Genomic DNA, 23,661 nt, shown 5'->3' with positions numbered 1-23,661 from the left:
TCCGTCTCTCTTCACTGCTCTTTTCTTTTCTTGCTTACTGTTTTCATCTATTCATTAAAAAAACAGCAGCTTTCTTTCGGCATCCTCATCATTGAATTATTTTTCATCAGAGGCGGCCTGAATTTGGAAACAAGCATGGATGTGGATGAACAAGCTGCTCTTATTAACTTTGACTGGCAGCGAACACAATGACTAAACATTATTTTTGTATTTGTCTTGGTAAATTATCTTGATATAGTGGGAGATCTCGGCCAACTGATTTGTCCATACATTCCAAAATAAATGAACTGAGCCATTGACATTCAACACTTTTTCGGAAACACATGAACCATCATTTTTCATCTGCATGTTAATTTACATTTTTTGGGAGTTGCTTGTGATGGACATACAATCCGGGATATAAGCATTCATCTGAAATATGATAGCTGAATGAATTCCTGATTCCTCAGACACCCAAACAACTTAATTGCTATCCTTAAGCCGACTGTTTAGGCTGCAATAATAATAATAGATGTTCTATTCACTGCAACATCTTTTAACTGATCAAAGCCTAAAAAACAACAAACGGAATTGTCCTCCGGCTTTGTCTTAGAACCTCCTTCACTCCCTTTCCTCCTCCTCCGTCCTCTCTGCTGCATTTCTCACCTCCAGTTCTTTCTTCTGCACCTTTAGATTGCAAGCATGTGCATGTAACAGAGAAACAAGTGTCGAATGTGTTTATGGGTCACCTGCACAATTGTCTTACACAGTTACTGAACCGTGCAGCTTGAGTACATGACGTGCTGATAAAAACACAAACCTGTAATGATTTTATAATGTCCCACAACTGTGACTGAATGAAAGATATTTTCTCTTCTTGTGCATCACGTCCTTTTGCCACCAACATCGCTTAAAAGGTTTCTCAATATGTGTGGCTTTTAACTTACTATATTACTGACTGCTGGACTGTGTGTGTGTGTGTATGTGTTCTTCAAATGAAGCAGAAGTACTCGGCGGCCTCTCTCTGCAGCATCACCACCGAGGTGCTGAAGGTGTTGAACGCTACAGAGGAGCTGATCGGTGAGGCAGGAGGCGAGAGCTACACCCCATCTGAGTCCATGAGTGCTTCTCCCATCTCCAACAGTTCCGAGACCCGCAAGCTGGACCAGAGGCTGACCAAGATGGAGGAGAATGTAAGGATGTTCTACCCAATAAGAAAAGGTTGTGGAGATTCAATGTTATTGGAAACTGAAGGTCTAGCTCGAACTAAATGTTTCTTCTTCCCCTGACAGGTGTACCTGGCTGCTGGTGCCGTGTACGGGCTTGAGGGGGCGCTGGGGGACCTGGAGCATTGTGCCCGCGATATTAAGAGTGGCACCACAGACACAGAGCTGGCCTTCCTGGAGGACCAGGTGGCCACCGCAGCTGCTCAGGTTCAGCAGTCTGAACTACAGGTACTGGAAGATGTGTCCCTTTTTTTCTGCAGCTGTCTTTATCTTCAGTTGTGTTTGTGCCAAACAGACTGCAAAACTATATTTTTATGTTGTATTTAATTGTGCTTTTAAATAAAGTCTGTGTGTCCTTTCAAGATTTCAAACATCGAGGCTAGGATATCAGCTCTGAAGACAGCTGGGTTGAATGTGACTGTCTGCAATCATTTCTCCAAGTTCAAGCCAAAGGCTAAGGTAACTCACTGCCCCAAGGGTACCCTACAACTATCTTCGTCTGGTTTTGCATGCGAACATTTTACCATTAAGTACTGTCGGTTAAGTAACATTTTACCAGAGGACGGACCTGTAGTTGGTAGAAACGATGTATGCCCGTCCCACTGAGGTGTTGTGGATGTGCACAGAACTTACTACCAATTATATAACTAAAACCTGACACTGAATAAGAACATATAGCTGCAAGTCAGGATGATTGATGAAGTGTGTGACACAGATACTCTGATTACAGCCTCAAACCCTGGACTCATCACGCCATCAAAGGAGGAAGCTTCCAGCCCCTCCACTGAAAGGTACCAAACTAGTTTGTATTTTTCTCAAAGCGTACACACAAAGAAAATGCATAAATAAATCAAATGTAATGTAAGTCTGAACAGTGAAAAACCCAAACCTCTAATGAAATAAGCATGCATTTTTGAGAAAATCATCAATAGGTTAAACAAAAGTAACGTGGATCCTCTAACCTGTGCTGACTTATGCAGTTTACTGTACACCATCAATGCAAAATCTTCTATCCAGAAACACTCAACAGCCTTGTGCACTCTGAGTGTGCAACAAAGACAGCTGGAGATGGGGAGTGAGACAGAGACGAGTGGACCCTTAGTTAACATCACACATTTCACACTTTGTCCTAAAAGAAGAGATTGGCATCTAAATGGATGTAAAAGTGAATACATCTGGTAAAAAGGGACTAAGTAACTGAAAAGCTCCATTAGATGTAAAGCAGCCGAATGGAAACCGGCACAGCACAGGAGGATAAGGCTGTTTTATCAACCAACAAGGAGTCTGTTCCTTTTCATTTCGGTGAATGGCCTTTTTCTGTCTTTATTTGCATTTCTGTCTCTTTTCTTTCTTCGGCAGCATTCATACAATAGAGCTGATTCAGGGTGGCTTTTTCAGCACAGCTCCAAAGACAGACAGCAGGCTGGACAATGGGGCAAAATCAGTGACCAAGACATGTAATCATATCATTGATTCCAGCTTCGCATGTCCTTTTTGTCAGTCCATCATGCAGTATGCTCAGAATGTATGACTGGGAAGACTGTCCTGCCATTATAGATAATAGATTAGAGATAATAGTTCACAATAGTTTCTCTTTTTTCTGGACAACCTACGCTTTTTGCTGGAGATATCTTTTTAAAAGTCTGATTTGCTAAATGCTGTTTTTTTTTTTTTTTGCGTTTCAGAAAAGTTGGAGCCCGAGCAGCAGGTTAAAGTGTTTCGGCCATAGTTACAGTCAGCAGCACAACGAGTCCCTCAGGGGCCGCTTTCAGAGCCCCAGGGACGGGGGCCCATCTCATCCAGTGCCTTGACCCAGTGTCCGCCCCCAGCTCCAGGCCAAGCAGGGGCCAACACCTGCCCTGTATGACCTACCAAGCACTCAGCCCTCAGCCCAGGCACGGTACCCCATCAGTCAAATGCCTCACAGAAGGGATGACTGTCTCTTTCCTCTTCATTCTCCATTTTCTCCTCCTCCCCACGCACATAATATCAAGCAAGGATGACTCAACAGTCTGTGCCTCTGCCTTAAACATCTGCAAACACTGCTCATGACCCAACTGAAAAAGAATATCTGTACAGACAAAAATAACTCTAATTTCCTTTTTTCTATCTGTTTGCAAGAGTATTGTGATTTACTGTTTAATGAAGACGTGGAAAAATCATGTGAAACTTTCTGTGATTCAGTGTCCCAAAAAGAGGCTGAGCCGTGTTTTATACTGCATCTTCAATGAAATGTCACGAGGAATCTCATCATACTGTCAGCCCCTTCAGAAATCTTTTGGGTGATTCTGCATTTTCACACACACACACACACACACACACACACACACACACACACAGCCAGCAGATGGTAATCGTCATTTGGGGAACTATGTTGCACCTTTTGCCATTTTAATCATTTTAAGGATTAATTTACATATCAGAGAATGAGTGTTTAGATACACAAAGTATTGGGGCCAAAATATTTTTAGCTAGATGGCAATAATGGAACACAAAGCACACTTGAGAACTTTGTCAACAGCCTCAGAGAAATAGGCAGAGGAATAATTTTGGCTTAGTTTTTTTGCCAAGAGTTACAGGAGAAGAACGATACCACAGTGATGTCTTCACAGTGAATATGTAGCCTGTTAGCTTAGCTTAGCATAACGGCTGGAAACGATAGGAAAACAGCTAGCTTGACTTTGTTCAAATAGGTAGAAATATTAGCCAAGCAGCACTTCTAAAGCTCACTGATTAACCTATACATTGTTTTTGTTTAAACTGTACAAAAAGGCCGATATTGTTACCTTCAGAGAGAGCCAGGCTAGCTGTTTCCTCTTATTTCAGTCTTTAAGTCTTTCAGCTAAGCTAGTCAGCAGTATTTTTAGGGTAGCCCACAGACACAAGAGGGGCATCAATTTTATCATCTAACTCTCAGCAGAAAAAAGTCCAACTATTCCTTTAATAATAATTATAAAGATGAACTGGAGAGGTGCTCTCCCTTTCATTAGAAAAGTCAAACAACTGATCAGTAGACACACACACACACACACACACTACACTACAGTCTTAATGTGGAAGCTTTCACATTGAAATGAGTCAAAATAAGTTTTGAACAACAGACAAACTCTGCGAGACACAAGTCTTTGTTTGACATTCAGGTTTGGTCTGACAGCCTTCCCTCGTGCAGTATTATTCAACCCAAAGTCATTTTCTTTGTTTACTTTCAAAAATCGTGGCCTTTTATTTGAACAAAAAGGTGTTCTCATGTTTCCCCTTTGCCGGGGTCATGTCCGAACTTTTCAATCTTATAATCTTGTAAAGATTTTTACATAATGAAGTCTGACGGACTATATAAAAAAATGCCATGAAACCATGATTTTGTTACAAGCAATTTATTTTTGTACTTACTGAACATTTTTATGCAATACCACTGAAACAAGTACTATTGCAAATTAAAGGCTTTATTCTCTCCTCAAAGGAGCCCTCCTCAGTCAGTCCTATGAGACTCTCTCATGTGTGATGTCTCAAAGTGCTTTCAGTGTATGCCTGCGTTTCCCATTTGATATTCCGCCAGTAATGACGATGGTAAATGTTACAAAAACATGAGTGACAACAGGCATTTTTGGAGCGGCTTGTACGATTCATACTGTATTTGTACTCCTTAAACACTAGATTTGAGAATACTGCCTTTCATTTTTGGGTTATTTTTCTTTACTCTGTGACCACTTACATTAGTCAGAATCTCAGTTAGCCATGCATGGTTGTCAACGTTTTTGCTGTGGCAGAGCAAAGTTGGATTTCCTGATAGACTGCTTGAACTAAAAGGTGTGATCTTCTGTATGAATGCTCTTGCCCCTTCTATTGGTGACCTATTCATCCCGGTCTTTCACATCTCGGGTTTTGCACATTGATCCTGTACTTTTGTCAATCTTGTTCTGCCGGAGGTGTTGATGTATAGAAGCATGTTTCTGGTTTTATCAAAATTGATGTAAAATGTCCCACGAGAAGCACAGCCACAAGGGTCCAATCATCAGTGTCCAATATTTTTCTAATGTAAAAAAATATATATATTATCTCATCACAGAATTTATTAATATATGTATATGTGTGAAAAGATGGATATGATATAGAATAATATGTGTATTGCCCAATCATAGTTGACCAATCTTTCAGTGTTGTGTGCAAGAGACTGTGTATAATTGTCATAACTTGTAAGGCTGGATTCGGACAGGAAGTCTAATTGAATATGTAACTGTGTCCCAGATATTCACACAGAGCTAAAAACAGATCTTGCTTTTGTTCCTGTTTAAATCCAGTGTGAATGACTACGATGAGGTTCACTGTGCACATCTCCACAGGCGGGCCATTCATTTCAATGGGCAATCGTTTGTTGCAATCCATATGTTGGGGAAAATACTAACAAGCAAAAAATACAGTTTCTCTATGTGCCACAGTACTCCGAGACAAAATATGTATTATGAAATGAATAAAATTTGCAAACGTAAAGCTTTCCCTTTTGAAAGAAACTGTTTGTCGTGCGCCTGCATATACAAAGTGACGAACAGACATAATCACAACATCCTGGTTTATTAATCAATATAGAATGAATTTTATGTACAGATATCAAGGAACCTATCAACCAAGGCCTCATAACAGACACCAGAGAGAAATACAGGTAAGAGCTAGAGCAGACGAGTTTATAACCTCAATCAAGATTTTAAAAAATGAAGACACTCTGGAGTTTGTAGATGAAAGGACTCTTTGTCACGGTAACCAATCCCTGTCCTCCCCGTCCAGCACTTCCCCGAGGTTCTCCTGGTTCCTGAGGCTGTTGATCACCAGCCCTAACGTCCTGAGGACAGGCTGCATCCCTCTGCTGCCCAGAGCCTCCACGCTGCTGTGCCTCTTGCCGAAACGCCCGATGGGTCTCACCCCACGCCCCACGTACCAGAATGGGTCTATCTCTGGACCTGGACACCACACCAAGAACATTAATGGAGCTAATTATGATTACAATATTAACAGAGTTCCCTTTTGAGTGACAATGAGTCCATTATGTGTTCCTGAAAAATCATAATTCTTGTTATCATAGGAAAACTACTTTTTTTGTCTTTAGTTTCTTTTTTAAGTGTTAATATAGATTATTGTCTTCATACACTGTGTGAACATGGATGATCTTCTAAGCTGATTTGATGTATGCAGGAACTAGATGGATACATTATTTTAAAGTCATTGTGATATAAGTACAAATTAATATGGATACATTTACTGAGTATTACTGTAGCATTGCAAAGTATATAGAAAATAGTATAACGAAACATTCCCTCTTAAACCTCGGTTCAATGTAAAATAAATTCTAAATACATTAATATGCTCATATGACCACTACATAATACAAATAAATACAGTCATTTGTAACAAAATAATACACTTGGTAGATTACATGGCAAACTAGTGTACCACAAATTGGGCATTAAAGGATATTCCTCATTCTAAACTAACTAAATTGTTGAGCATCTCTCTTTAAAACAAATAGCTAATTGAATGCAGTAAAAACGACTCAAACAGTAGTCTATTGACAACATACTTCATTTCTAGAAGTTAAATCGAATAGTTAACAAGATTAAAGAATAAGGATATTTTCCAGTATTTTACAACGTATTTTATGGGAACAAAAAGTAGAAGAAAATCACTGAACTCACCACTAAGAGCCAAAAAGAGACGATAAACATTCTGTATATTCTAAAACATGTCTTACCATTGTACTGTCTGTCTTATTACGCCTCATAAATACCCTTCAGGGTTATAATAAAGACACAAAAACCACGTCTTACTTCTGTTGTCGACATTGTGAACAATGTGGAAGTCGTGCTCCACCGTGGTGCTGTGAGCGCCGCTGAAGCTGGAGGAGACGAGGAGGAGGAGCGCCAGAGATGCAGGCAGCCAGCGGCTCGTCAGGACGCAGTGCCGGACATCAACCGCTCCGCACGGCAGCATGCTGTGGAGTCTCTCAAGGCACTGGAGAGGACGGATGGACGCTGGTCAGTAAAGTATCACACACCGTAAGGACACTGAAAACAGAAAGACTAGTAAAACAAAGCCAGGAAAAAAGTTGAAACTGATACAAGTAGACTTAAAAATATCTTGATGTCATATAGTAATATTGTAGGAAATTATTTATAAGAGATAAAAAAATACCATGACATTGGATGTCATTTAAATCGTATTACTAGGCACCAAAAGCTCATATAGTAATGTGACAATAATCTAAAAATACTAGGATTTAAATATACACTATTGTTACCATGAACTCTATAGCATCAATATCATACAAGCCCATTTACCAAATTGAACAGGCTACCAATGGTGTAGCACAGTTACATGAGTGTAGTTAACACACATTTACCTGGAGTACCTCTACTCAAAAAAAGCACATAATCTATTGGTATCCTCATTCTATTTAATACACTGAATATGACAGACTGTAAAAAAAAAAGAAGAAATAAACAAAAGAATAATGTAAGAGCAGCTCCTTACCCTGAACTTTGGTAACAGGCTGAGGTCAGTTGGTGGAGGTCTGAAGTCGTTATTGTTAAGCAGGTGTGCTCCAGCTTATATATCCATGCTGCTCATGTTGTTGTTGGATGATGAATCAAGAACGTCAGTCACACAGTGATCCCAGACTAGACTACAGGATGCATCATCCCCCCCCCGCCTCCTCTCCTCCCACTCTATGAAACCCCCTCATCGTTTTGAGAAAGGAGGTTTAGTTTGGGAGTTTTCCTGATGTCTGTCACGCATCAGAGCAGTCCATCAGGAAGTCAATAACACACGGACAACTTTGAATTAGTGAACATGGGGAGACCCGCCACCCCAAGTCGGTCTGTCAGACTGTGGTGGGCGTTTTTTGATGAGCCTTTCATCAATCAGCCGGATTACAGGGGGGGAGGCAGAACTATTGCAAAAACCCTGGTGAATTAGTCACCGGAAAACTACACTTTTGGAACTTTTTTTAATACGAATCTGCTCCAAATATTCTACATTCAAACTGCTCACTGCACCAAATGTCACTCTTTTGAGATATTAAAACAACATTTGACACTGAAGTAAAAGATTGAACTTTTAGTGTTGCAGCTGGAAATGTTCTATTTTAGATCAGTGAGATCAAAAAACACAATATAAAACTGATTCAGGAGTGAGTGAGCGCTTTAAATATACTATATAGGACCTATAATGTAGCTGCATGGGAATTAATATTACTGTCAAGCCCTTAGCATGTGCTGAGAGGTGACCGTGATGAATCACAAGTGAGAGGCCAAGGTGAGGAGAACTTTTCTAACAGATATGTAGCAGGTGTAAAGTCACCTCAGGGCCTAACGATGTCCGTAAAGGTCACAATACTGCATGACGGTTCTGCTCAAAATGTATCCCTAAGATCTGCATAATTCATTTATTTCAACTACAATTTTTATAGGGTTCTTTTGTAAATGTTGAAAGAATGCTTATTTGCAGAACTAAGTCAATGGATTCTGCAGTAGAGCTAAAATGACTAAGATAAGATAAGATGTAATTTACTGTCCTCCAGGGAAATTTGTCTTGGGCTCCAGGCCGCTGCATCCCACAACACTTGCCAGCATCACAATCCACATGCACGCATACACATCATACACGCATGCATAAACATGCTTAAATACACATGTTGACAATAGTTAGGGATAATAAAACCAGGTGTGAGCAACACAGATAATACATAATCAAGTCACAATATATTAGTCCGCAATAACTTCATATCATACTTGTTGCTACTTCATAATTTGATGGAGGATGGAATGAATGAATTATTTTTCTGAATGCCAATCTGCAGGCTAGTCAATGCCAGATTAATCAATCAATCAACTGGTCAATCGACTGAATCACATGAGTTTTGATAATCAATTAGTCATTTAAATGCCAAACATTCGATGGTTCCAAATTCTAAGATGTGAAAATGTGCTGATGTTCTTTTTCTTTTATGATAGTAAATTCAATATTTATGAGTTTTGGACTGGCAAAACAACCAGTCGAAAGTCATTACAGAACTAACATTTCATCAACTAATTGATTATTTGAAGAAACAAATCAACAAAATCAATCATTATTCTATAATGAAAACAAATGAGTTGCAGCTCTACTGTAGGTTCATGTGACCTTTTCACTCTATAGTTGCAATGTACCGTACAAAATATGTGATGTCAGTTTCCTTACAATGTGTATTTTAAGTGGATGAATCATTAGGATCCAGTTGGGATAAACTTTTCCCCTCTACAATCATGTAAAACTGTATTAAATCACCGCCTGCATAGCATGTGACGTAAAAGGGTGTATGTATGTGTGTGACGTATGAGTGTATGTGCACGTACACCCCCGGGCAGCACTTTGGTTCCCCTCCACACATTAGGGCAGCCATCATTTTAAAATAGGCTGAGATCAAATGGCATGATGCAGACACAAGCCCTTCCTGAGAGAGAGCATATGGCTGCAAATATGAGAAGAAAACTACCTGCGGATGTGTAATCACACCACAACATGGAAGAATCCTCAAATAATGAAGCTAATTTGATTTATGACAGAGAGCCTTTATTTGATAACACAGACATTCGTTGCTTCTTCGTATGCCCCCTTACAGGCAGGTGTGAACGATTTGGTCATCCTTGTTTTGTGGGTAAAACGTGACCTTTATGATGCTACTCGTGAATAGATTTCGAGACAAATAGATATTCAACATTGCAATGTATATTCTTTTATTCTAAACCTATTTTTATGCATCCTTGAATCACCACTGTTTACAAAATACACTGCTTAGGTCGTCATTTTCCTCGCTCAAGATTGGTTCAGTTGTATCATAATGCCTTCTCTGACATGTGACGCGATGATATCAGTCTCACCAGCGCCTGATTGAATGGCTTAATCTCGTCTGTGGTATCGCTGTTTCTGTGAATGGAGGCGCAGGGGTTCATGGGGTATTGATTGAGAAAACCCTGCTTGCAGCATGATTAACAGCTTGAACCGGCCGAGCTATGTGATCTTAAATCATTCCCCTTTCGTGCTACAGTATATTTTGTTAATTGCCTCGTAATTCGTGACCTACAGAGTGCGTGGGCAGGGACATACATTGACTAGGTTTGGTTGAGCCTCTGTCTTTAAAATGCTTTCAAAAGGGAAGTCAGGGCATTTCTTCAAAGGTAGGTTGGTGCAGGATTTCTTTCAGAACAAACAGCATTCAGATTACAAGTTTCATAGTTCCTCAAACGTGAATGCCTTATAATACCAAACATACATCTCAGCGGTTAAAAGGATAGAAAAGACATAAGGACATATTCAAGTCGAATCGAATGGGTCTCACCTGGATGGTCGTGACCACACCCACCTTATGAAGTCTCTTTAGAATCATTCCACTGCAGGGATGGGGTGATTGGGAACAACGTTTAGCAGAAGACAGTTTGACATGTCACATTAGGAAAAGCACACTAAAGCACTAAATAAGTAATCAATGATGGCTAAAATTCGGCTTTGGTTTTACTGTGCATGCCGGCTCACATATCATGGGACGCCTGAATAGAATGAAGCCATCGTTAATGTTTTCAGGGACACCTGTGCTTTCCCTACAGTCCCAGGTCAAATTATCTGCTTGTGAAAAAAACATGTATTCTATTCTAATGACTCTAATATGCCAAATGTTTGTGTCACAGATGACTTTGTTGCAAGGCAAGCAAATGAAACAGTGTGTGAGAATTATAATGTAGACTCTTACATACAGGTCCTGTTAACTTGCATTAAACTGCTGTTGTGAGGAAGAACATATTTGATGTATGGTCATTTGTGGAGGCAAAAAACCTTATTTTAATTAAGTACAACTGCAAACAGCATAGAAAGTGTTTTCTTTTGTAATGGATACTAGATTTACATATATTTAATGAACATGTAGGCGGCAAGTTACAGCATAGAAATACTCATATATGTCACACAGGTCATAAAAAAACATAATGAATAGATAAATAGCACAAAATGCAACACAATCTATATAGAGAGAAGGGAGATCATGATACTTCCTTTACTTGAAGAAAAGTAATACCACAATTTAAAAGTACTTACAAGTAAAAGTCTTGAGTGTCAAAATATTTACTTAGCAAAATGTATTCTAAGTATCAAAAGTAAAAACACTCATTATACATAATGATCATCTACAATTATACTGCAGGATTAAAATTACTGATGTATTAAAAAGCATTTCAAATGTTGCAGGTTAAGATGGGACACATTTGAATGGCTTTATACTGCCAGATTGTTTATTATATAAAACCAGACCATTTTTTACTAGCTGGTTGAATATTTTTAATGTAATTCCTAAGATGACAAATCACATAACAGCAAAATTAATATCAGGAAGAGAAGGGAGGACTTATAATGTTTTATATCAGATGTTCTGCTGCCCCTTTGTGGTAAAAAATATATGCACACACACACATACTTTATACTAAATGGCTGCTATTTCACTGCATGGGCAGCCAATATTGCATCCTTGAAATATATATAAGTAGCTGTAATTAGATCAAGGTTAGACTATTGAAGTGTAGTTTATGGATCTATATCAAAAATTGTACCAGTAGGATGTGAACAACGCTCGGGCTCAGGGATCAGATAGGATCAGATTTGGGCGTATATGAAAAGGAGTTCTGTAATAATCCCTGTGTGGTTAGTACTAGAAACTCTGTTGGCGGACTTGGAATTACTTCTAATTAAGGCAAGAAATAAAGGTGCAGATTTAGGAAGTGACTTTTGTAGGTTTAAGGAGTTTAAATATACAGACTATATGATAGATAGATAGATAGATAGATAGATAGATAGATAGATAGATAGATAGATAGATAGATAGATAGATAGATAGATAGATAGATATAAACTTGATTCATCCCCAGGGGGAGATTGCATATATATATATAGATGCAGTTTTTTACCAATGGATCCAAAGATCCAATAACAGGAAACACAGCATTTATATTTGCAGTTAGGCACAGAGTTTAAATATACAACCAGTGTGTATACTGTTTGGTTGTAGACATTTTGATGACTTTAGAATTAATTGAACAAATTAAACTAAACAAAGTTATAGTTGTCTGTGACTCAGACTCTGCTCTGTGCATCTTAAATCAGGTACATCCTTTGCCAAGACTTACTCTTTGGCAACACATTCAATAGTAATAAAAAACAAGGCAAAGTTACGTTTGTTTTGGTTCCTGCTCAAGTGGGCATTCTGGGTAATGAGAAAGCGAACAAGCTGTTAAAAAAGATGTTCGTATCAAAAGGCATTGGGAAGAAAATCAATAAAGAGTGGCAACAGCACTGAGACCAGGAGATAAGGGGAAGAGATTTACTTTCACTTCTAAGTAGAAAGTGTATTGTGATGAAAAGAAACAGAAAAGAGGAGGTAATAGTGACTAGATTACAAACAGGACACGGTCATCTGAAAGGCACGTAATAGGGAAGAATCCAACTGGCCTTTGTGAACATTGGAGGTAAGCGACCAGAAACAGAGGAATATTTGTACTTTTTTATTTTTAATTTGTTAGTTGCAGAAAAAGAAGGTTTAATTTATTGTCTTTGTCATGGAAGGTGGAGGATGAAAAGCCTGAGGAAGCTGCTCTGAATTCAAGTGGCACTGCAGCTGATAAATCTGTACCTCTTGCCAGACGGTAGCAGGGTGAACTGGCTGTGGCTGGGTGGGTGTATATCACTGATGCTATAGGTAGATGGGTACCAATGATGTTCTGGGTCGTTTTAATCATCCGCTGTAGAGCACTCCTGTCCTGGGCCGTGCACATCCCATGCCAGTTTGTAATGTTTCCAGTCAGGAGCTTTCTGTTGCTCCTTAACAAGATCTTGGCCCAGGAATTTTGCCCTCTTTAGTTTCCTCAAGTTTCCTCCTCAGCACTACTGATGTAGACAGGGATGCGTGAAGGAAGACCATATTAGGGCTAACAAGAGCAGGATTAAAGAAAACAAAGGAGCGTGATGGAAATGAACAAGGCAGATGACATTAGGTCAGCTTCAAGTGGAGAAAAATCTGACAAACCGGACACTGTAGGAGTTAACTAAATCCAGAAGATGGCAGCAATGCAAAACTACGGACGCCAGCTGTCCTTAAAAGTCAGAGAAGAAGACAGCCTACCACGCATGCGCAATACGAAGTGAAAGCTGTATACACATCAACAACGTCAACAACATACTCATCGTTACTATTGTCCATAACCTTGATGTCAGGAAGGGAATGGGATATTTCGAAGAGCACTTTTATTGTTTCGGAACCAACAGGAAAGAGTAAATTTGCCTGAAACGACGCTTTAACGAAAACGGAAGAAGAGAGAAGTGAAACCTTTAGCTGGGCTACACTTTCTGGAAGTCGCTCCAAACAGTTGACAGACGACGCACTTGCTTCCTGTTGTCAGTGTGGCTGTTAAATACCCAGCGACGAGATGAAATGTAAGAAATATTGTTAAAGGACACGTAAAGGTAAACAACCCACTGGACCCCGAGTATCTGTGTTCTTCATGAGTCTGCTGGCAGGATGTCGCTGAGTTCGGGCGGTTGGGCTCAAACCCCCGGCTACACACCGGACCAGTCCGCCGTCCTCCCCAGTCACTATGGGGCCTCGCAGTCACAACTCGGCTGCCAAACCGTCCTCATGTCGGTGCGGGTGTCGGTGTGCCATTCCGGTATTCGGCCGCTGTGTCTTCCTGGAGCGGGTGACGAGTCACTCCGCCTGCAGCTGAGCATGGACCCGGGGAAGTCCGGGGAATTCCGGCTGTCGCTCCAGGACAGCAGCGGGACCGGCCGGAGCGTGGTGAGTTCAGGGCAGCAAGTCCTGCTTGTTGTGATGTGTTTTAGTGATGCACGTTTATTTAGGTACGTGTAAGCATAATATCAAATGACACAATGTGGGTATTACTTTTCCCTCTGTTAGACATGGCCTCAAGATGGAGTAAAGACGTTTTTTGGTACATATTATGACTGTGTCAAAGTCACTGCCACACTGTGAAGCACGAGCCTGTGGAGCTTTAGTAGGTCAGAGGTCAGGTGGAGCAGTTGCCCAGTTGGTAATCCAGCACTGCTGGGGACTCTGCAATAAGAGGCTATATGTCTACGCTTGACCTATCATTACAGGTTGTATATGAATACATCCTTTAAGGCCTGAGGAGGTTAAACTGTCTAGTATTGCACAGGGGAAAAAAGCTAAGAGTAGTGAAAACCAGAAGATTTATTTAAATTGTATTTATTTATAAACTATACTATTTATTTATAAATAGACTGTTTTTTTCTTCTTTCTTACTTTATTAATAGTTCAGGGACCCCTCAGATTTAGTTTCTGACGCCTTGGAGGGCTCCCGATCCTCAGGTTAGAAAGCACTGGCACAGAGGACAAGCTTTCATTATACAGCTACTCTCAGTCCCAGTGTATGAGGTAAACCAAGCTACAACTGATGCTGTGTAATGCAACAGATCTCCAATAAGTCCTACATTTATCACATTGTTTGTTGAAACTCTTATATTTAACTCAGTGATTATTATGCCGATATTCTTTTGAATTCATTGCATTTTCTTAAATAAATGTTTCCATTTACAGAATATGTCAGATTTGTTTTTTTTGTTTGACATTTTCTTGGCCACATACTGTAACAGTGCATCTATATTTATGGTTATTACAGTATAATTTGAATGTTAAAATTACGTTTTTACCAAAGCAAGTGCACACATGCAGTGATTTTCACATAATGTAACCTATGATTAATTTGCCCAATATTTCCCTACCTCTTCTCCTTTATTCTCCCTCTCTGTCCCTCCTCTCCCAGACCATCGTGGAGTTTGATTTGAGGACCGTCAAATATGAGGTGAAGTCACCAAAGTGCCACGAGCTGAGTTTGTCGGCGCCTCCATATGACCGCATCAGCTTCAACTTCCGCTGTGACAAGGAGGCCCAGGAGTGGGCTACGGTGGTGACTTCTTCACTGAGAGAAGCACTCAGAGGTCAGTTGCCCTCACTGTTTTTTTTAGATAACAACCACAGCGAGAAGGGGGGTGGGGGGGGTGTAAATAAGTCATACCTTGTAACAGGATCCTTTGAGCCTTTTCAAACCTAAACTGTACAATGGTGCAGTACGAGATCCCTGTTGTGTGTGTGATTTGGTGGAGTTCATTTGCCCTTTAGTGAACTTAATTGAGCTTGACGAATCAAGCTGGTTATGCATTTTTTGAACAAAAGAGCTTTTCTTTGCTCATATTTTGGCTTCGGGGGGGATTTCAATAAGTTGGTCTGTGCTTACTTGCATGCATGTAAATGATAAAGAAAGAGTAAAGAAAGTAAAAAAGCAATATGTTATTGTGGAATGATAAGATCTGTGTTATGGATGATTCTTTTTAATTGGCAACAATAGCTGTAACACAATTTCTGGCCCATATTTTTTAACCAACTCAGCATACAATGATAAATAACCATCCAAGATCAGAACAAAGTATTCACCTTGTATTTTAAGTTCCTGTCTGTTGTACTATAAAGTGTCTCTGTTAAGATAAATGTTTCCGTTCCTGTGAAGACGAAGAGTTAAAGATTTCCGTCCACAGCGGCAGACAGTAGGGCAGGCCTTTAGCCCACTGTGGAAATGTTGATTGGTGGGTTTTTTTTCTTGGGTTTTATTTCTTTATCAAAATGCTTTGCTCTGGTTTTCCACATTTCGCAGTCGCCCCTCAAGATATTGATCCACAGCGCTCCCTAGACGTTCTCCATCGTGAGAACACCTTGGCCCTGCAACGAACAGGTGTGAACGCTAAACATCTTCCTTACAATATGGAATATTACCTGATGTTTTTTTTAGATGTGATGTAACTAATTCACTGACTCCTTCACTCGTTTTATTCATTCATTCATTCATTCATTCATTCATTCAATCATTTTTAGCCCTCTAGTGGCTGTTTGGAGGTATGGCAACATCCTCTGCACACACTTGCCCGTATGTTCACCCATGTGGGCTTGTCGGTGTTTCCTTGTGTGGGTGTGTGTGTGTGTGTGTGTGCGTGCGTGTGTGTGTGTGTCCATCTGTAGAGGATACCTGCATAGAGCTGACCAGAGCCATAGAAGCAGGAGACATGCAGTCTGCTTCTGACTTTGCTGCCACACTCGCCCGACAAAATGCCGCGCTCAAGATTCAGCCCTCTGCCAGGGACTATGAAGACACTGAAATCAAGTAGGAGCATCGCCATTATTAATTATCGTTTCAAAAACGGGATTGATGGTCGAGAAATGTTACATTTTATATTTCAAAATGTGATATAAAGTAGATCCTGAGACAGAGTTTAGACAACGTGGCTAATGGCTTGTGCTTGGTTTTATCTAACAGCTTGGCGGTTGCAGTTGAGGATTCGTCTTCGTCCTGTTGTGTCACTGTGAAAGTTTCCCCGCATATGACTACCGCAGCACTAAAACAGCAGGTTGGTCTGAAGAATGCTTCTCTTCTTCATTTGTGTCCTGAAAGAATCATGTCAATTTTATTTATATAGCTCAAAACCACAATTCAAAAAAGAAAGAACCACTATCAGTCCATCGAAAAGGTTAACATTTCATTTTTTTGTAATTTTCGTTTTTCTACCACCTCAGATGTTTCTCGAGTATGGCTTTCACCCGCGGGTGCAGCGCTGGGTGATTGGCCAGTGTCTGTGCACCGACCAGCGCTCTCTGGCTTCATATGGTGTTCGTCAGGACGGTGACACGTCCTTCTTGTACCTCCTGTCAGCCCGTCATGCTCGCTTGACCCGCCATGTCCTGCAGCAGGACCAGGAGAGTGCCCTCCTCCTCAGCCCTCCATCCCTGTCTCTCCCCACTCCTCCCCTCTCTGCTACCTCTGCAAACGGCCCCTCATCCCTGGACCGGAGGCCTTACGCCACCCTGCCACCTAGACTCCATACCAGCACCAACACTGGTGAGTGAGAGCATTAGCGTGTGGTTTTGTGGAAGGGTACACCCTGGACCAGTCGTCAGACTATCGCAGGGCGTGCATTAGACAGTAACACAGTAGAAGATTGATCCGCCCAACGAATGGTATTATAAGTGTCATTTGTTTCCTATCACCATTAATGCTAATGGTTTCTTAAAATACTCTGTAAATCACAAACTGTTGTAGTAATAGGTAGAAGAAGTAGCCTGAACATGTTTCAATTTTAGTTATAAAATATTTATGACCTGAGCTATTTAGAGCAGCTGCCCAACACAAAGCAAAAGCAGTGCTTTACAGTATACTGTGGAAGATGCTGCAACAATACCAGAAGATGTTATCTTGGCACTGCAGCCCCACTGAACTGAGAACTTTACATTAAACCTACAATGTGGTCCAATGTATTGTTAAACCCCATATACTCTTCTAGCATGACTAACTCACTGGTTGCTTATTAGTTTTAATTTTCCTCAATAAATGTTGCAGGTGGCTCACAGAGAGGAAACATCAGTGAGATCAGAGATCTCACCAACCTAGAGATGCCTCAACTCAATGAAGCACTGAGCCCCAACACAGCTTCCACCCAGGTAATATACAGCTGCTATGGTGGTTCATTTCGTGTGGTGTTTCTTTATTCACACACTGTTCAAAATGGTCAATGTTTTGATAAAATATGTCACGAGAAAAGTCCTTTTGATAAGACAGAACTTGCATGTAGTGCTGTTTCTCTCGTGTTTAAACATACTCTTTACTGAACTACTCCGTGCCTTAGGGTTGGTCGTGCCCTTCTTGCACTTACATTAACAAACCAACACGGCCGGGCTGTGAGATCTGCAGCACGAACCGCCCAGACAACTACGTCATCCCCGGGGGATACCGCCCAGATGCACTGGAACTCAGACGGATCCAGCAGGAGAAGGAGGCGATCAGACAGTACCAGCAGGTATGAAAAACTCACTCGCACCTGCACCGCCGAGCATACCGTGCACCCAAAGTCTTACACAATCATACCCCTGTATGTATGAACCAACATCTTCTTTCATACTTACAGTAAAACCTTATTCTGGGTCAAATACTACTTAGTAAAAAAGCTGCGATGCAACACAGGGCTCCAAATGTGACAAACTACGAAGGAGGGGAAGAATGAAATTGATTCAAAGTCGACAAGTCAAATTTGCAGGCCCTCTCAGGTTGACTCTCTTCTCTTCTGTCTCTGTTTTTTTGAAGGAGAAAGGGAGAAGAGAGGTGCTGAGGAGTGCTGAGGCTCAAAACAACTCCCTCCTGTATAACCTGGACCAGGACTACTGAACACACACACACAGACAGGGGCACACGTACACATGTTTACTTATGTTTCCTTCACAGACAGTTTGAACTTGTAGCATCGTTTCTGTTACACTCATCAGACACTCGCTTTTAGGTCACATAAGAAATAATCATGTGCAGGCCTATGTCTATACGTCTATGTGCTTGAATTGAAAGCATATGGTTCTGTTATTTCTACCCTGAAGTTGACTCATTTAAGATGCACAGATACCACCAACACCTATTTAAGGCTTATTTCAGCCTAATAGTGGTAGAATAAGTAAACCAGGTGGTGGCACAGGTGCGTCCCTGGCTCCAGTGATTTGCATGTTCATGAGATTTTACAGTAACTGTATGAACAGATGATTTCATATTTTATTAAAATGTGGCAACTCTGTTCTGGTGAAAAGTAGTACCTGATGGATTGTTTTAAATCACATAAACACACTTTTTGGCCCGGGAGCCTGTATCACGAAGCAAGCTCAACTTACTCTCTTGTGGTTACCTGGCCTCACTACTTGTAATGTCTTTTGTCCCTGTCAGGGTCCCGTAGGAATGTTAACTCTGAACTTCCTGTGAGCTGGCCAAGGGTCAGGCTGTTTACAGGTGTTGGTCTACTCCTCTGACGTTAACCCGCTCTGGATCTTAGTGAAGCCCAAAGATATCTGGCTAACCTTGCTTCGTAGGGTACAAGCCCCTGGCAAATAAATGAATCAAAGTCTTGGGAAAAGGTTATGAAAGTCAGCGCCTTTTATTAATGATCATGATCACTGTTGACTTTCAGCAATAAGTGGGCTTTTTAATGAACTCTTAAAGATCCCGAGTATGCCACTAAGTTGAATGTATTAGCCTGATTGTTAATTTTGCACTGTTAATTGTATATATACTCTGTGAAACAGATTGAAATAAAATGTTTATACACAATGTGTGTGTCTGCATGTGTAAATTAGCCTACAATACTTCAATTGCCTGCATTGCCAATGTCATTGTGCCCCTATGATGATTAAAAACTGAAGGCAAAATAGTTTACAGACCATTGGTTTAACCCTCTCAACAACACCACCCCCTGTGCCAGGCAAAGGAAGAGGAGCGCAGGGAGAATTTTGCCCGGCTAGTGATGATGGACAGCCAGGACCTGCTGCCTAACCCAGAGTCTGTGGACTGTAGGATCTGCTACGTGGACCTAAAGCCTAGAGAGGGTGTCCTGCTGAGGGAGTGTCTCCACTGCTTCTGCAGGTAAGATTCAGGAAGAGGGGGGGGATATAAAAAAAAATTGAACAAAGAGAGTTTGTTTAGCTTGATTTGATATCCTAAATGTGTCTCGCTGTGTCTGCGTGTTTGTGTGTGTGTGTGTGTGTGTGTCTGCACAGAGAGTGCTTACGTTCAGTCATCATGCTGAGTGAGGAGCCGGAGGTGGCCTGTCCCTACAGAGATGACACGTATTCCTGTGCCTGCTCCCTGCAGGAGAGGGAGATCAGGGCTGTGAGTTACACCAAGTATTTGCTCTCTTACAGAAGAGACTGTCTTAATGACTGGCATACTAGCCGGTAGTATTATCACAAAGCATCAGAATATGTAAATCACTTGCTGTACGTTTTGTTTTAATTAAGCACGCTGCTTTCATTCAAACACTGCCAAGAAGCTGGAGCTACTGCTCTGCTACTTGTTTTCAGCCCAGACTTTGACCTTTCTCCCCGTGGACTGATTTCAGCTGATATGAAGCAAGAGATACTCCCCAGATACTGTAGATGTTAAACAATAACATGTGGTCCGACCAAGACTGCTGAAGACAGGCAATGGTTTGAATGCCTCTGTTTGTAGAGCGAGATGTGTAGTTGAAAAGTAGAACATGGACTTTGAAATACCACGTGTACACATCATGTACCACACAAAACGTGCGCATTGTGTACTACACGTGACTTGAGTTCAAAGCAAAATGGAAACCGTCCTCCTCTTCAGAATTCATGACATTGAATTGCTGTTGTGTTCACCTGAACCCTGATTATAACATGTGAGGAGTATTATTAGTACTATTCACTAGTCCTCCTTAACTTCTTTCCCTTCCGCCTTAACAGTTGGTGCCAGCAGAGGAGTATGAGCGCTGGCTGCAAAGAGGTCTATCAGTGGCAGAGTCTCGATGTGAGGGCAGCTACCACTGTGCCACCCCAGACTGTCCGGGCTGGTGTGTGTACGAGGACACGGTCAACGTCTTCCACTGTCCCGTCTGCAGGAAACACAACTGCCTGATTTGCAAGGTATGAAGTTTAAACGGTATATATATATATATATATATATATATATATATATATATGACACAAATAACACATGAGATTGTGCATTAAATGTAAATATGAATAAACACACAACCAGGGTAAAGATTATTAACAGCAACATCTTCTTTGAAAGAAGCAAGTGACACAAGAGTCACACCTTTTTAATTGTTCTTGTCCCCTCAAGCTGACTTCTGTTTAAAGACAGAAATGTTTCTATCTTTATACATTTTTCACTGAGGTTTATTTTTCTGTCCCCGTTTCTATTTTTCTTCTGTCCTCAGTCTATCCACGAAGGAATGAACTGCAAGCAATACCAGGATGATCTTGTAGCCCGCGCTATAAATGACTCCGCTGCCAGGAGGACGACACATCTACTCAAGGCGAGCTGAATACACTTGAGTATTTGTGTATGCAGTAAAAGGGAAACAGAGACCTACTCTGAGCTGTCTATCACATGTATAGTATTAGATGACTTTATCAATGGTATAGCCAATCCATGTGTACGTGCAGAGATCCTGCTACAACCCGTAGATAGATGGCTTTGTGTTTCACATGCTTACAGATCAAATTAAATCTGACACTCTTTTTCTTTCTTTTAGACTCTTGTGCAGTCAGGCGAGGCAATGCACTGTCCCCAGTGTGGCATCATTGTGCAGAAGAGAGATGGATGTGATTGGCTACGCTGCACTGTCTGTCACACTGAGATCTGCTGGGTGACAAGAGGACCCCGCTGGGGACCTACGGTAAGAAATGCTTCCTTCCTTTCCTCATGGATTTGTAAATATGATTTATAAACGACATTGTGTTGGTGGTCTACATCTGTGGAATGGAAGTCTGATTCATAAACCTTGGTTTGATTAGTCTCTCAAAAGAATAAATATCTGTTCATTGTCATGAAGGCAACGTGTAATAAAACCAAAATACAGCCAAAGCATGGTTGCTAAAATAACACGGGTTTCATTTAAGTAAGTTGAAGGTTTGATAACTATCATTCTGATCCTTTCCCAGGGTCCTGGAGACACCAGCGGAGGATGTCGCTGCAACGTCGACAATCAGAAATGCCATCCTAAATGCCAAAACTGCCACTGAGAATCTCAAGAGCGGTCCTATAGTAAAAGGGAATGAAAGACTCAATGTAAAATAAACTATCCTCTAGAAAAAAAAACATGTATGTTTAGGTCAAAAACTGCGGGATTGTTACATACAATGCATCCTCCTTGTTATAACTGGAAGCATTCTCAATTTCCTCTCAGCAAATGTCTGACCACCACTTGTTTCCCTTGGCTTTCCAATGCAGTCAGAATAACAGACTATATTATATTGACTATGTTGACATGCAGGTGTGTACATTTAGACAAGGCAGTATAAATTAAATTACCACTTCTGACTGTTATGAAGATATGGTTGTTTACGCAGGGAAGGAATTTTAACTTCACAATGATTGCACTGCAAAAATAGCAATACAGGTGTGTTGTTTTCTGTGTTGGTAGTTACATACCGGATTGCACGTGGCCTTATTTTTGTGCACAAAAGCTATAGCCGAGTGTTTATGTTGACGTTTTTTTCTATGTTGTTTTCTTGATATGCAATTTTCTGCATCGAGATCAATCAAAAAAAGTGTTTGGAGTTCTATTTCTTGTGTCTGCGTGATAGTCTGACTGCATGTATGCCTTACCTACCAAAGAGGTTTGAAATGTGTCTCGCATGTTGTTTAACCACCTGACTTTGAGTGGAACTGTGCTGTTGGCATTGACTCGCATGCTTCTGTATTTGACGAGCGCTGCGGAGGTCACTGAGGTACTGCTGACCAGCTGTGTAGCAGAGTGTATCGATTAATAGTCAAATGTTAATTTGCAATACTTGAATACTTTCTGAGAAGGCACATGTAAACACATTTTGTCGAGTTAAGGAGCTCATGATGCATATGGTGATATTAGTCGGCATACTCGACGGCTTTTTTTTTTTTTTTTGTTATAAGAAAGCTTTGTACCCATTATAAAATGTTCTAATTCATTGGATGCATGAATTTGTTATTCTAATTCATAAGTGGGAACTCAACAATGTACTCTGTACCACCTTAACTACGATAAGAGCATGTAGGCTCACCAACTGCACTCTCTGTTACCCACCAGACTGTTCCCTGGACTACACTACTGCCCCGCACTGACACGCCACGAAGAAGTCTGCACTGTTACTTGTGTTAGAATATCAGCTCTGTGTTGCTGATGTACTGTTGTGCCTTAATTATCAATAAATACCACTTAACCTCACAGACTTCTTTCTTCTTCACTTTGCTTAGATGCATCAACTTTTAAGCCAACAAAAAAACGATTAAAGGATTGTTTTATCCATAAGAATTTTTAATTACTGGCATGTAGCGAAGAGCCACCCTTTTTACTTCTGATCAATCTTTCTTATTGCTGTAATTCTGTACATTTTGACTAAGAATTGTCTTTTGATGTTCAGGTGGCTAAAGTGGTGAAGTCCTACTTTATCCAACTGACTTTGTATGGAAAGGTGCTATATAAATATAGTGTCTGCCGTTCCCACCCTGACCTCAAATTACCAATAGCTACAAAGACTGAGTTAATTGATCATAATGAGAGGACGACTTTACTCGTTCCCCATGTCATTGTCAGTCTGTACTACCAGTGCATCGTCAACAGGTGTCAGAGTCGCTGCGTGGGCACCTGGAGGCACGGGGAGGTCTATTCATTGTAACAGCAAATGATTAATGGAATGGACAGTTTTAGTATACTGACTTGTCTCAGGTAATTCAATTATTACCTTATTTTATCAAGAATGCTGCTGAAAGGGTTCTTGATAAAATAAAACTGCAGCCTCTGCAATCTTTGTGATTAGGGACCTTCACCTGTAGAT

At 40.8% G+C, this 23,661-nt stretch overlaps 3 protein-coding genes across 10 annotated transcripts in view; 2 read left to right on the top strand and 1 right to left on the bottom strand.

Annotated features, from left to right (window-relative positions):
• myripb (myosin VIIA and Rab interacting protein b) overlaps positions 1-6,114 on the top strand; it is a 95,591-nt gene extending 89,477 nt beyond the window's left edge. For 3 of the 7 annotated variants that reach the window (XM_031849806.1, XM_031849810.1, XM_031849807.1), the window contains 4 exons: positions 981-1,172; positions 1,272-1,433; positions 1,569-1,664; positions 1,936-2,884. In XM_031849806.1, coding sequence (XP_031705666.1) covers positions 981-1,172; positions 1,272-1,433; positions 1,569-1,664; positions 1,936-2,070 — 585 coding nt within the window. In that variant the 3' untranslated portion in view covers positions 2,071-2,884. The other 4 variants (XM_031849812.1, XM_031849809.1, XM_031849808.1 and 1 more) reach the window with 2 other exon arrangements.
• On the bottom strand, positions 5,610-7,790 carry prlh2 (prolactin releasing hormone 2). The gene is made up of 3 exons (XM_031849813.1): positions 7,725-7,790; positions 7,022-7,258; positions 5,610-6,157 (listed from the first exon to the last, which is right to left on the bottom strand). Exons 2-3 carry the CDS (start codon positions 7,182-7,184, stop codon positions 5,952-5,954), a joined length of 369 nt encoding a protein of 122 aa, XP_031705673.1. The 5' UTR covers positions 7,185-7,258; positions 7,725-7,790; the 3' UTR covers positions 5,610-5,951.
• Positions 7,791-13,389: 5,599 nt separating this feature from the next.
• shrprbck1r (sharpin and rbck1 related) lies at positions 13,390-23,042 on the top strand. 2 transcript variants are annotated; one of them, XM_031850506.1, is made up of 14 exons: positions 13,390-14,064; positions 15,071-15,245; positions 15,956-16,033; positions 16,318-16,459; positions 16,613-16,703; positions 16,870-17,191; positions 17,690-17,790; positions 17,976-18,146; positions 19,584-19,744; positions 19,879-19,990; positions 20,584-20,763; positions 21,063-21,161; positions 21,381-21,524; positions 21,790-23,042. In XM_031850506.1, exons 1-14 carry the CDS (start codon positions 13,789-13,791, stop codon positions 21,868-21,870), a joined length of 2,133 nt encoding a protein of 710 aa, XP_031706366.1. In that variant the 5' UTR covers positions 13,390-13,788; the 3' UTR covers positions 21,871-23,042. The 2 variants fall into 2 exon arrangements, with proteins under 2 accessions (XP_031706366.1, XP_031706367.1); XM_031850507.1 differs by lacking the exons at positions 13,390-14,064; positions 15,071-15,245 and having other exon boundaries at positions 15,959-16,033; positions 16,174-16,459.
• The last annotated feature ends 619 nt before the right edge of the window (positions 23,043-23,661 follow it).

Source organism: Anarrhichthys ocellatus, unplaced genomic scaffold (assembly GCF_004355925.1).
Source record: "Anarrhichthys ocellatus isolate YVR2014 unplaced genomic scaffold, GSC_Weel_1.0 scaffold10, whole genome shotgun sequence".
In the NCBI taxonomy this organism is placed as follows: Eukaryota; Metazoa; Chordata; class Actinopteri; order Perciformes; family Anarhichadidae; genus Anarrhichthys; species Anarrhichthys ocellatus.
This window is presented reverse-complemented; position numbering and strand designations above follow the sequence as displayed.